The sequence below is a fragment of the Ischnura elegans genome, chromosome X, assembly GCF_921293095.1.
Source record: "Ischnura elegans chromosome X, ioIscEleg1.1, whole genome shotgun sequence".
In the NCBI taxonomy this organism is placed as follows: domain Eukaryota; kingdom Metazoa; phylum Arthropoda; class Insecta; order Odonata; family Coenagrionidae; genus Ischnura; species Ischnura elegans.
Genome location: NC_060259.1, coordinates 73,757,693 through 73,771,471, shown reverse-complemented (window position 1 = coordinate 73,771,471; position 13,779 = coordinate 73,757,693). Strand labels below are relative to the sequence as shown.

The window sequence follows — 13,779 nt, the reverse complement described above, 5'->3', positions numbered from 1 at the left end:
CTCCCGACCCAATTCGTTTATTCTTTCTGTACGCCCGTAGCAGTTTTTGACGAGTCGCGAATCTTGAAAGGTTGGAGGGAATGAGGCCTTCAATAAGAAGGACCCCACGGAAACCTTTTCTGTCTATCTGAAATCTATCTCTGAAATAAAATGATCCAAAAAAAGGTAGGAAATTGATAAAGAAGGACTCCACGGAACAGGGGTGCAGCTAGGAATTAAGTTTGGGGGGGTTTAGGTGCAACGAATACCGGGGTGTGTGAGGGTATGGAATACCCACCAGGATAATTGGCAGGTGCGAGATTAATAATTTGTGGAATTTTAAGAAGAATGGTTCAAAATTGTGAGTTTTACGGCTTCCTGAGGCATATTTTATTAATCCTTACAGTATTATATTAGTTTTATCAATCCAATTAAGTAAAATGGATTAAACTTAAGAATTTCTCTGAGCTCTGGGGAGCGTTTATCCCCCCTCGCTGCACCACTGCAACGGAACCCTTTGCTGTCTATCTTAAATCTATCTCTGAAATAAAATTATCCAAAAGAGGTAGGAAATTGATCTCCTGAACTAGGTATTCTTCTGGATTTTCTGCGGGCGTGTTGCTTCTGTTTCTTAGACGTATGCATGCTCCCTGTGTTGATATTTCAAACCCCAGCTCATCTGCCGCTTGAAGGGAGTTTTCGGATAGATTGTTGAATTCAAATTCGGCTTACCGTCAAATATCAGCAATATTTAAATAATGTCATATGTGTAGAGTTGACCTTAATTACTATTTTTTTATTTCTTACCTTAAGTATGTAGAAGTTAGTTGTATTAATACAGTTGTGATTATTTATATTGTGAGTATATTTATGAGTCCCTGAATACTTAATCACTTTGAAGAAAAGCACAAAAAATAATTGAAGTAATGATTGGGTCCATCACTATTCGACAGATACTGATAAAAATACGTTTTCAACTGCAGCCGCTCTAATATAATCAAAATCGAAAAAAATAAAAATATTAAAATGTATCCTGACCTGTAGTTTTCTCCTCTACCCGACAGTTTTAATTGGCCAGCGGATATATATGGACGAAACAAATTGTTAAACAATATCCTTTAAAAGATACTTTGAGATGTTTGTTTATTCAGGCTTAATTTTTTCTACAAAATTAGTACTTACCTCCACAATACTACTTACCTACTCTTTAAAACAATAAACAACGAGTATGGATAAAAGCTACGTACTTGTGACTACACCTATATGCCATGTAAAAATTAATTAGACATAGTTTACTCATTAAAACCACAAGTCTTCATCTGGCCCCAAAATGTGCTTCGGAATATTTAACATTTTTTCTTTTGCTTTTCGAAAGGGTTATTCGAAAATGTTATTTTAGAGGTTCATTAGAGTATGTGCACGTTTTTGGGAAGCGATCTTTAAAAAAATATAGACCTAAATTAGACTAAATCCAGAGTCAAATAATAGTACGGTGCTTTTAAAGGGAGATATTAATTATTAAAATTTCAAAATTAACGTTGCGCTGAAGCACTGGGGCACCATGTTGTCAGACCTGTGACGTCATTTTGTTCGATGGGTTTTTTCAGGCATAGCTTGTTCATTTGGGGATTTGGGTGAGCTCCTCTACAGCATATTCTAATTTTGAAAAAAAGGCATGGGATGACTCAAGGGGACTGCATAGAGGAGGCCCAATTCCATCCCATAGAAGGTTAATTTCTGTTGCCACTTCGGTTGCATTTTAATCGGTTTTCAAAAATGTCCGTGGCGCGGTGATGAGTGCAATGCGATCCACTTTTTCACATTATTTTGCAGTATGGCCTTTGCAAATGCGAAGAACAGCTTTGATAAACAATGAATTTGATAGATCACATTATCATTTGTATAAATCTCAGTTAATACCCCCGATCATACCTTATTACCCGTAGAGCTCGGATCAATTTGTCCGTCAGCGACGCGAGTGGCGACTTTTGCAAACCCATTTAAATGCGCGTTAGGTGACAGCACTTTTCGAGGCCGACTTGAGGATCCTCTTTTGTAATATTCGTGGGATGATTCATGGAGTAGATGAAACGTGTGCAAATGCATTTGGGGATTGGGGTGAGCCCCGCTACGGCATATTCCAGTTTTGGAAGAAAAGGCGTGGGATGACACATGGAATAGATTTTACGTTTGCAAATACAGTCATCCACATTTCACTCATTCCTTTCAAACTGACGAGCTGACGAACGGAACTCTCTACTGATTGCTCTACCTCGAAGTAGGTACTTGAACCTCTCGCTCTTCGGCTTTCGCTTTTGTATCATTCGGGTGTCCCATTTAAGAAGTGCTCCATTTAAGAAGTGTTCCATTTAAGAAGTCCCATCAACAGCAATATTATCGTTCGGACCTGTCTCCGGTTGCAGACTCCATCCGCTGCATTGCGAAGCTCGAAAGAGGTACGTATTGTGCTACATTGTTTTTAGTTTAATGTCTACCGTAATGATGAATTGATGTTTATTAGTAAGTTACAGAGTGTCTGCAGTAAAGTTGATTGACGTTACCTACCACTTGGACCATGCTTCATGAAATAACTGCTCGTGGTGTGAAAGTTTTGTCGCCTTACATTTATGGAACGTCAGTGGCGCAGCGAGGGGGGGTTTGGGGGATAAACCTCCCCCCCCCAGAGCTCAGAGAAATTTTTAATTTTAACCAATTTCACTCGATTGGATTGATATCATTGATAGAATAGTGTAAGTATTAATAAAATATCCCTCAGAAAGCCGTAAAAGTCACCATTTTGAACCGTTTATCTTAAAATTCCGCAATTTATTAATCTCGCGCCTACCTATTATCCTGGTGGGTATACCATACCCCCATACACCCCAGTATTAGTTGCACCTAAACCCCTCCCCCCCAACCTTAATTCCTAGCTGCGCCCCTGTGGAACGTGACCGAAATTCGTTCTTAATTATCGTTTGAGAATAAAATGCTGTGGGGAGCGGTAGATTTTCTATTTATCTACTACCTTACATTTTAGTCTGCTTTGATTATAACGTGGCCATTCTTTTATCGTTTGTTCATTTAGTAATAGGTACCTGTTTTTTCTGTGCTTCAGTGTAGTCACGGGTGTAACCTCTTTGGCATGGAGAAACGAACGCCAAAAGAGGGGTTACAAAGTAAGATGCCTTACAAATACTGCTTCGTACCCATGTGCACGAATACAAGCACCAAAACGCCGGAGAAGACGTTCGTGAGCGTGCCAACAGACGCATTATTGAGGAGGAAATGGCTGCTCGCGGCAAGGCGAGACCTGAAGAAGAATCCTTTATCCTCATCCACCCATTTGCGATGCTGTGAGGATCATTTCAACGTAAGTCTCAATCTGGTTGTAGGGTATTGACACGTTTTCCTAAATTATGCAAAAATACACAATCCTTGCCTTGATTATATTCATGCGCTGAGATTTCATTTATTTTGTTTTCACTTTGGAATTGTTCTAAAATAAATAGTAAGGGTCCAAGGATTGAGCCTTGAGGGACACCATAATTCACAGCATCTATGCTTGATTAGACAGTTTGAAGTATGATAGTATTGGTGTCATAATGAGAAATTTGGGTTGATATCTGTTGAAAAGATATGATTTTTATCCAAGTGTGGTTAAGTCCAATTAAACCGTAGTTGGTTAAAGATAGTCATGTGTCACTGTCTCATAGGTATTTCTGGTCAATATACAGCCCCAAAGTCTGACTCCTGGAATAAATATTATTTTAAGTGCCATAACTTATTCAAAAATCTTTGGGAAAACTGAGAGAGGAGTAATGGGTCTGAAACTGCCAGATTAGTTTTTTTTCCTTTTAAAAAAGTGGATGGGCTTTACTTAATTTTAATTTTTTTGGGAAAAAGTACCTTCACATAGTGATAAGTAGAAAGGTACGGGTGTGTTATTAGGTAAAGAGCTCTTGATTATTTAATATGAAATGCCATCCCAGCTAGCACATTGTAAGTCATTGAGATAAGGTGAAAGAAAGAAATAAGGAAGGTGCTTAAAAAGTAAGCTTGTTATGGGTTTCTTACGGCCAGGCCAACAAAAGCCGGCCTCTGTACCGGCGGGGTTAAGTCCTCGCCTGCTAATCCGAAGGTCGCGGGTTCGAGTCCCACCTGGGTAGGTTGCCCCTACCCAGGGAATGGTTGTGTGTGTTGGGTTGAACGTTATATAATGATATTTTCCTGACAGTCTCCTACCTAACTCTGAGGAAGGTGGATGTATGCCACCAAAAATTTAGTTGAAAAAAAACACCAAAAATTGTATTCATTGGGCTATCAGACCATAAATTTAAATTCTTAAATGTTATATTGTGTGGAGCTTGAATAATTTCAGTTTTTCATGCACTTACCAGCTAAGTTTTGGAATTTAACCTGGTAATTTCTCCTCTTCCACTCATCAATTGCTGTGGTGCAATGGGTATACCGTATCAGTGCGCTATAGCGCATAGAGCATATCTATAAGATATAATAAGATATTTTCTAGACATTAGCTGAAGACGTTAAACATATTTTGTAGACATCTAGAAGATATTTTGTGCTACATGAGTACGAGCTTATAGTTGAATGACGATTTGCACAACCAAACTCTTCCATTGAAATATTTAGCAAAGAACTTTTGACTTGCCTCTTACTTTGCAGTTGGAAGATGATGTTGAAAATTATACGCAGTGGAAGATAATGGGCTGTAACCTTCGCACGAGGAAAGGTGTTCTGCCTCATATATTCTCTTGCCAAGATAGACTTTCTATCGAGCCTGTAAGGGACAGACCTACAGTGCAGAAGCGGCGGCGCAAGGAAATGGTGGCGGCCATCGAGGAAATGTACAACTCCCAAGTATCTGAGGATGTACCAGATTCCCCTCCTCTTGATCCTTGTGATTGGGAAGAAAGGGAAGAGCCTCCTTGCCATCCGCCCATGGTTGTGCTTAAGGTTGACCGGGGCATTCAGGTGTGGTCGCCATAGGTAGACCTACCCAGACCAGGAAAATGGCCAAAATTAATGTGGCTACCTCCCCTATTAACCCGGCAACGCCCGAATGAAAACGTTTCTGCTATTTTTGTGGTAATCATGTATCTAAATATCAATGAAATTCTGTGTCATTAGGTGCAAAATGTATTCTTTTGCCACTAATAGTATACCACCATATGCAACCACCAAAACGTTTTGCATCATAACATCCCAAATATTTGCCTCACATCAAATAACCATACTTTATATGAGATATACATGTTATAGCAATCGTAATTAGGTACATTAAAAAACCTTTGTATTAACAGTACATAAGGCGTACGTAAAGAAAATCGAAGTGCTTGCTCTAAAATTTCCGTTTTTTTCTAGTGGATAATTCTCAATTTTCAAACGGCTCTAAAAACGTTAATTACAACTTTGAAATAGCAAATTTTTCGGAAAAATGTTATTGAAAGTATTTTTTATCAATTTAAAACTCTCAAAAATCCTAATAAATAATAATAATAAATGACAAAAAAATTACGTTTAGCGCTGCACTATCAGCTGGTACCATTTGGTACCACTAGGCGTTTACGGGTTAAACAAAGCACGAGAAGCACCCACACTTCCCCCATGAAGGAGGTGCTGGCAGAGGCAGGAAGTAGCTGCTCCTCAGAAGAGGATTGTGTGTCATGTGACTACTTGGTTAGTGGTGACACTGCTGAGGAGAGTTTTGAGGGGGAAGTAGCGACAAAATACAGAGATGAGAGCTTCAGAAATTTATCCTTTTTTATCGAGAAGGACCTTAAACTCTACCTTGGGGTGTGTCCAGAGAGCTATAGAATCCTTTCCCTTTTGTGTTCGTCAATACCATTATGGTATGTCTGAAGAAGAATAAATTAAATGATCAAGTGAAAGTGTTGGGCAATGAGTTTGCAATGCATTATACCACTGTAGGTCGTATTTTAAGGGATGCCATGCAATCAATAGACGGCTGTCTGAAGGACTTGGTATATTGGCCGAGTGAGGAGAGCAGACGTAGGACCCTGCCTACTGCTTTTCAAGCCAATTTCTCCCACATCACATGCATCATAGACTGCATGGAAATTGCGATCGAGAAGCCTCAAAATCCTCTATATCAAGCCCAGTCCTGGTCGCAGTACTAGAAGGCCAATACAATTAAATATTTCATTTATTTTCGGCCGAGTGGCTTTGTTACTTTTATTTCAGAGGGATACCTGGGAAGGGCCTCTGATGAAGCTATCACAACACATTGTGGCTTCATGGAGAAATTATCTCCTGGAAGTACTGTCATGGCAGACAGGGGCTTCAAGCACCTCAAGGGTGCTCTTGCCATCAGGTCTAGCAAGCTGGTGAGGCCTCCATCTGTTTCAGCGGGTGAGATGATGAGCCAAGCCAATGCTCGCTTGACGAAACAGCTGGCAAGCCTCAGGATTCATGTCGAGCGGGTGATTGGGCGAATTAGGGATTTCGCCATATTGAAACCCTCAACAGTGATGGACCATAATCTGGTTAAAATGGCTGATTACGTGATAGTAATTGCATGTGCATTGTTAAATTTAGAGAGGAAAATTGTTCGCACTTAGTGCATTTGTAAATTGTAGTTTGTAGATAATTCAGTGTTCATTTTGTGGTGCTCAGTGGGGGTCAGGAAGGCTGTCAATTTATTCAATATATAATTTTAAAAGCAAATGATCCATTGGATTATGCTCTATCTTCATTTCTAACCATGTCGATAATTTTGTATGCCTTACACTTTTATGTCATGCTCACATCTTGCCAATATATTTATTATGTATTGTATTATTAAAAGGAGGAGGATGCTCGCTATGTTGAGAAAATTCAAGGTGTTTCTTTTGTGGTGGTTTCAAGGTTGTTGTTTGAGCTGTTTTTTGAGCCGCGTCGCGGCTTATCCAACTCCCGACGCGACGCGCGGAGACGAACCCTGCCGCGCAATCGAAAAATCAATGTAATTTCCGGCGTCGCAAACTTATTTCAAAGATAACAGCATAAACACCTAAAAAATCTTCAAAGAATGCTCTCATATACTCCGCGTGACTTTGCCGAAAACCCATTTGAAACTCTACCTATATATAAAACTTTGTCGAAAAACAGTATCCGCCATTTTGTAACTGTACGGTAAGAATTTATCGATGGTATTCATTAAGATTACGGAAAATTAAAGACAATACCCTATGCTAACAGTTTATGTGGTTTTTTATTCCGCAAGAATCCACCCATAACTTCACCATCTGCTTACTTTGGAAGATTTTCAGAGAAAATTAAAGACAGGCGTTTTTATGGAAATTTGCTCACGTTTGAGCCTCTGTATCTCAGTAACGGGTAGGATCTATGTCAAATGAAGTACATACCCATAAATTTATCTCATTTTTGAGTATACCTGCTAATTTTCAAGTTTATAACTCAAAAAAAGGCATTTTGTAATTTTGTCCGGCTTTTCCCGATTTCCGCCCACTGTGCGCCGCACAGTGGGGCCAAATGCTTAAAAGGTGGACATAATTATTAAAAATCATGTAACGTGTTTGAACTATAACAGTTTTCGAGGTCGCTAATTCCGAATATGATATTGAAATATAAATAAAATTTATATTTTGCCAAAAAATTGGAATTTTTGCTAAAATAAGACAGTAATTGTTCCGTATGTCCAGTAAAAAGGGGGAATATTTTTAATTATATTATATAACGAATATGAAACTGATTTAGAAAATTATATGAAATACATTTCAAAGCTTTAAGGCAATCGATTAATAATTTTATGAATTATTTTAAATAATTATCATTTTATGGCTATTTCTTATTTTCAAACATTCTAAACGAATTCATTTCCGATATTGTTACATATATCTTAATGTACACGTTATAAGCATGTATACATACTTATGGCTTAAAAATATATCCTGGAACATAAGGTAGAAAAGAAATTATAAAACATTATTGTATAACAGTCAATCTGCGTAGAATATGAACAGGCCAGCGACCACTCACTTAAAAAAATGCAAACACTAAATATAATCCGTCTCTAATTCGTCCCATGAATAATTATCTAAACACAAAACTGCATTATTGAATAAACCCACTTATTATTTTAAATATTAAATGAAAACTAATAACTTAAATGTCTTTATAAGAATATATAAAAAGTTAACAAACACATTTACATCACACATTATTACATAGTAGGTTTTCTATGTTGAATATGAAAAGAGTTGCGCACACAGGCTTATAAACGTAAACACAAATTTCAATCAGACTTCGTTCCATCCAATGAATCGTCTACCGATTCCGATGAAGATCCTTATTCTATCAGGTCGGATTCATACAAAATATTCATGACTCCGGCACATAAAACTGTCGATGACTTGGACCGCATCACAATCTGACTTACAATAATCGAGTCGGAATGTAACATCAATCTCACGACCAAGTCCACTACAGTTTTTTCCTCGAGCACTTTTGGATAAAAGCTTCCCTGAATTTCCTCAACAATTTGTTGTACGCTTCCTGCGCTTCGTCTGACATTTTTTCGATTGGTAACAATGAATTTTGTATGGCATTCCTTTCGTGCAACAGTATTTAGGGTAAACATTGTTGGCATGCAAAACCAGTGATATGATTCAACAATAGCCGTGCTGTTTAGATAGAATACACTTCGCAGATATCTATATTTATTCTATAGCCAGAAGACAGCTTGTAAAACAGTATTAAATCTCTGAAGAAGCTCCAAATTAAGGCCCGTTATATTGGCGGAAATTTCAGTTCTCGAGCTGTGTTGTCGTCATGACTACTACCATACACCTGCATTGGCCGGTTTAAACTAAGCTCCTTTTTAAGTCCTTCTCCTTCTTAGGCTCCTCCACCAATTTTTTAGCGTTTGTATTGCAGATCTGCCAGGTTTTAACTTAAATTCTGAAAGCCACTTGCAAGCAGCATTCGAAATTTCGAATCCATGCATGCAACGTGGTTAAACTACATTTGGGATATCATTCTTTACTGGACGAGATATTATAGCATCAACTTTGTACATACTTTGTCTTGAGTCTTTGTTGCGTCAATTTATTGTAAAAGAACTCATTTGGTTACGCTGATTATATAGTAAGTGCTCCCTCCTGCATGCAACGTGTCAACGAGCTGCGCGCTTCGGCGTCCATACGGTTGGAGGTTACTTACGTATTTCTTCATTAATTCACGAAGTGGCAGGTTAGGGCGGTTAATATTTTATTGTTTTGATAGCCGAGAGTTGTGACTACAATAATATAACTATATAAGAGCACTGCCGAGCACTGCTATATAACTTAATGATGTTCGTATTTTTATTTTTGAATAAAAGTTGTGCAATTTATTGGTTAATATTTGTTAATAATAATTTTTATTTTGTTTCAATGTTATGGTAAAGCAACATTTTTATCTATGCGCATTGCTGCGTTGATTCTATTTTTTATTTTAAATTTAGCCAATTGGGTAGCTGAGGAGGAGTCTAGAAGATGAGGGTATTTCGAAGCGAGAGGGAGGCTATGTATCCCAGCAGCGCACCTGTCACTTTGAAAGTGATTTTTACGAAGAGGTGCACACTTGCCTGCTTCTTCAACTTATTTCTCAGCAGCTCAAATAAGTGTCTTCCCAACCATGTAAAAAGAAATCTTAACCTCGAACTTTTTTTTTCTAATTATGGCCACCTTTTACAGATTTGGCCCCACTGTGCGCCGTTCGGTCAAAGATGCGTTTCATCTCGCCACAGCCCAGGTGAAGCATATGCGCCCACAGCTGGACAGCAATGACACCGGTGGACTCCCCAATAAACGCGTTTAAATCGATGTGCACCTTGTGTCCGAATACTTTTTGCGCGCGAAATTTCTGCATATTCGTCTATTGGACTCAAGTTATAGCAAAGCAGCAACAAATTTTCCTTCATTCAGCATGTAAACCTTTACCAGAACAGCAAGTGATAATACTACATTCATGTTGAATCCGAAGAACAAGTGTAACGGAGTCAAAATAGTAATAGTGGCTGGAAACAAGTACATACTGTCCAAATACTTTTTGCACCCGCTTAGTGCTTGGAGTCATTTGATTATTGTATGTATATGTTTTTGTAATAATTACTTGCTGTACGTTTATTTTTTGTTCTAGGTACCGTTACTTTCTTCTTCAGTTCCATTTTATAAAATGGTATTATCCGTTGAAATAAATAAATTTATGCGATGGTGGAAATTATATCGGCCGACATCCCTAGCCGGAATACTTCCGATGACAAACGATTTTTTTGTAAGGCGAATTTTACCCTATACGGGCACGTAGCATGAAATTTACTTCGTTGGGCGTGCTCTGGTACGTACTAAGCCACTCGTAATGCGCAATGACTATGAATAGGTGGCTAAATGAGAAGGGATGTTCAATCGTCGTCACTTTTTTCCCTACCATCTTACGAATTTCTTTTTGAAGTTACTATTACATGACTGAGCGAATGATCTCATTCGAGCTGCATACGCAAATATAACAAAGGCGTACCCAGGATCATAACTAGGGGGGGGCAAGCCATAGTCTCGGGGTGGGGGGAGGGGGCAAGACATGGGATTAATGAGATTATTTCCTTGAAAAAATAGTTTTATTTTAGCTACATATCTTATACTTATATATATATAATATTTCGTGGTTTCAAAGAAAATTTGTTGTATACTTTCGTTTCAATTCAATACTGATTTTGTTTAAAGACTTTTGCGATTTTTGCCTCAGGGGGGCTGCTGCCCCTCGCTGGGTACGCCCATGAAATATATATTATCTCACATTGCCGAAAAGAACTTCCCTTTCGTGACTCTTCACTCATAGCTCTCATGACCAGGGGCGCAGCTAGGGATTAAGGCTGGGGGGGTTTGGGTGGAACTAATACCGGGGTGTGGACTACCCACCAGGATAAGCGGTAAGTACGAGATTAATAAATTGCGGAATTTTAAGATAAACGGTTCAAGATGGTGAGTTTTACGGCTTTTTGAGGATATTTTATTAATCCTTAAACTATTTTATTAGTAATATCAATCCAATTAAGTAAAATGGATTTAACTTAAAAATTTCTCTGAGCTCTGGGGGGGTTTTAACCCCCAAACCCCCCCCCCCCCTCGCTGCGCCACTGCTCATGACAAGATGTTGGGAGAAGCAAAGAACAACTCTCTGAGACTTCCCCTCTAGCTGAACACGTCATGGTCTATCGCATTTCGCTAGAGCAACTCGAGGAAGTCGGACGCTGTTGAGTTTCAGTATTCGCCTCTCCTCTTTGAGCGTCTGCTCCCGGGTCCCTTTAGACTCTGATGTCTGAGAGCACCTTCAAACGTTAACTCCCCCTTCCGCTGTTTCACGCAGGTTGGGGACTCGAGGTGAGGTAGATGGGATGGGGGTTGGTCGGGGATGGAGATACGAGTTGCCTCGCCTTTGCGAGAGCGCGACTGAGGGTGCCTTTACAGCTCTGCGTTGCGTCGACGCCAAGAGAGCTCCCGCCCCGCCAGCAAATTTTGCACTTCACAGCTCTGCGTTGCGAAAACGAATGGAAGGTAATAAGCGTCAGCTCCTAAAAATCGGCCCTGGGAACATATGATCATATGATTTCGAGCCAAACGCACAATAAATATGTTGTTTTGTGCATTTTTACGCAATTTCAATTCTTAAAATATTCTTCTTAACTATGAATAGCATTTGAAGTTAATGTGGCGACTATTAAGTTGATAACCATGTATGTAGCCTACTTGCCTATGCATTATGATCTTTAAATTTTATTTCCTTGCTGGGAATGTACGAAAAATAACAAATAACATACACTGACAGAGAGGATAGCGGATACAGAAAAAACTCAAGGGGGGGTGCGCAAAAGATATATTTAGTCACCTTAACTTTTATCCTGATAAAAAATAGTACCTACATAAAAAATAGCACCTACATAAAAAATAGCACCTACCTAATACTAGTAAAAATAGTAATTAAAGTCACATGCAGAGTTTAAGAAACTTTTAATTAAATTTATTTCACACACATGCAACACAATGCCATCTTATGATATTAAAGTAATAATTGTGGTTCTGCAATGTTTGGCAATAGGGGCGGGACCGCAAGGGGGGGCGCCCCATCTGTATCCGCCGCTGGACTAAAATTAATGGGTTTGTGTTGTAAGCGTGATTTATTGAATTATAAGAAAGAAAATACATTGGCTGCAACAGGAAGTGAAATGCACGCTTCAACGCGCTCGGGAACGTCATTTAGGGTTAATTAATTACGAAAGGCGTTTAAGGGGTCAAGCAGATTCTCACCAAATCTCACGCGGGGGAAGGTGTACTGGTGAGTACACCACCTTCCCCCGCACTTTAAGTTTTTTCCGCATAAACAGTTTTAAATGTCATTACAATCTGCGATATCAGATATCTTAAATACTAACATTCACTAATTTTAAATAAAAAGTTGTAACACCTAATTTTTAGTTGTTTTGAGTTGGAATTTGGTGTGACGATGGAATGGAGGAGGACAAGGAAGCGGGCAATAATGAGCCGCAGAGGTGGAGTGGGGCAATTGTTGTTGACGGCGCGGGAGGGAGTGTAGGAGGAGGAGTTGGATTCTATAATTGTGGCGTGCGGATGTGTTTTTGCTCCCGAGTTTACAGTGTAATAACAATATTTGTAAAGTTTGAAGTGGAAAGATAAAAAACGTTACAAGGTATTAAACATTTTTTTAATAAATCGGACGCAATGAAGCATAGATTAACGCATTGACAAAATAAATACGCATTTGAACAATATCACGCGAGAGAGAAGAAGGTGGTCGAGCCAAATCTTACGATATCTAACTGGGGTAAATTTCCAAAAATCGCCCAAATCATCTCACGTAAGTAATTAATGGACGCTCCCTTACAATGATATGTGCATACATGTGAGGACTTACACCGCGCCAAGTCTTTACATGCTCTTTAATTTCTCAAAGCAGTGTAATGAACGGCCCGGGACATAAGTCACGGGTCGCACGTTTCAAGTGTGGCTTCTTGCCCTTGGTGTCGGGAAGCGAATAATCACAAACAAATATTTAAAGTTTTTACCAAATTTTATTTCCCTTGAAATTCCTAAATAATGAATTCAAGGAAAATACAAAGTAATAACGAATTTGTGCGTCTAGAATAGCCAAAATTTAGGATATTACCCAACAGGGGCGCAGCTAGGAATTAAGGCTAGGGGGGTTTTAGGCGCAACTAATACTGGGGTGTCTTGGGGTATGGCATACCCGCCAGGGTAATCGGGAGGTGCGGGGGCCCACCCCACAAAAATTTTAGGATAAATAGTGAGTTTTACGGCTTTCTTAGGGATATTTTACCAATCCTTTCATTATTTCATTGCTATAATTAATGCAATTAAGTAAAATGGATTTAATTTAAAAATTTGTCTGAGCTCTGGAGGGGTTTATCCCCCAAACCCCCCCCCCCCCTCGCTGCGCCACTGTTACCCAAGTCTCGGGAAGGAGAGGAGCTGCTGGTGATGGATAGCGAGGCGCTTCGATGTCCGCCGACGGCTAATTGTGACTGACTACTGACGAGAGACAAGTGAACAGTGACTGAAAATGAGAAACTGAGTGATGACTGAGTCTGAGCCTAAGTGACAATAGCGTCTCCACTATGCCATTATCTATAGGAAAGGTGAAACAAGGATGTTTTCGACTTACAATTAGGGGAATGGGAAGAGGAAGGTTTAGCCGTTCTCGAAAGTGAAAGGTACAAATCCCGAGCCTTAGTTTGACATCGCTGGC

The 13,779-nt window shown here is 39.3% G+C and overlaps 1 protein-coding gene across 1 annotated transcript; it reads left to right on the top strand.

Moving 5' to 3' along the window:
- The first annotated feature begins 3,106 nt into the window (after positions 1-3,106).
- LOC124171856 lies at positions 3,107-5,350 on the top strand. The gene is made up of 2 exons (XM_046551214.1): positions 3,107-3,349; positions 4,663-5,350. The coding sequence occupies exons 1-2, from the start codon at positions 3,122-3,124 to the stop codon at positions 4,984-4,986; spliced, it is 552 nt and encodes a 183-aa protein (XP_046407170.1). The 5' UTR covers positions 3,107-3,121; the 3' UTR covers positions 4,987-5,350.
- Positions 5,351-13,779: the final 8,429 nt, after the last annotated feature.

What these genes read in the sequence shown, in the direction of transcription:
- LOC124171856 (XM_046551214.1), top strand. Translation starts at nt 3,122, where the DNA reads ATGGAGAAACGAACGCCAAAAGAGGGGTTACAAAGTAAGATGCCTTAC. An exon ending in GCTGTGAGGATCATTTCAAC is followed by an intron (nt 3,350 to 4,662) that starts GTAAGTCTCAAT and finishes CTTACTTTGCAG; the next exon opens with TTGGAAGATGATGTTGAAAA.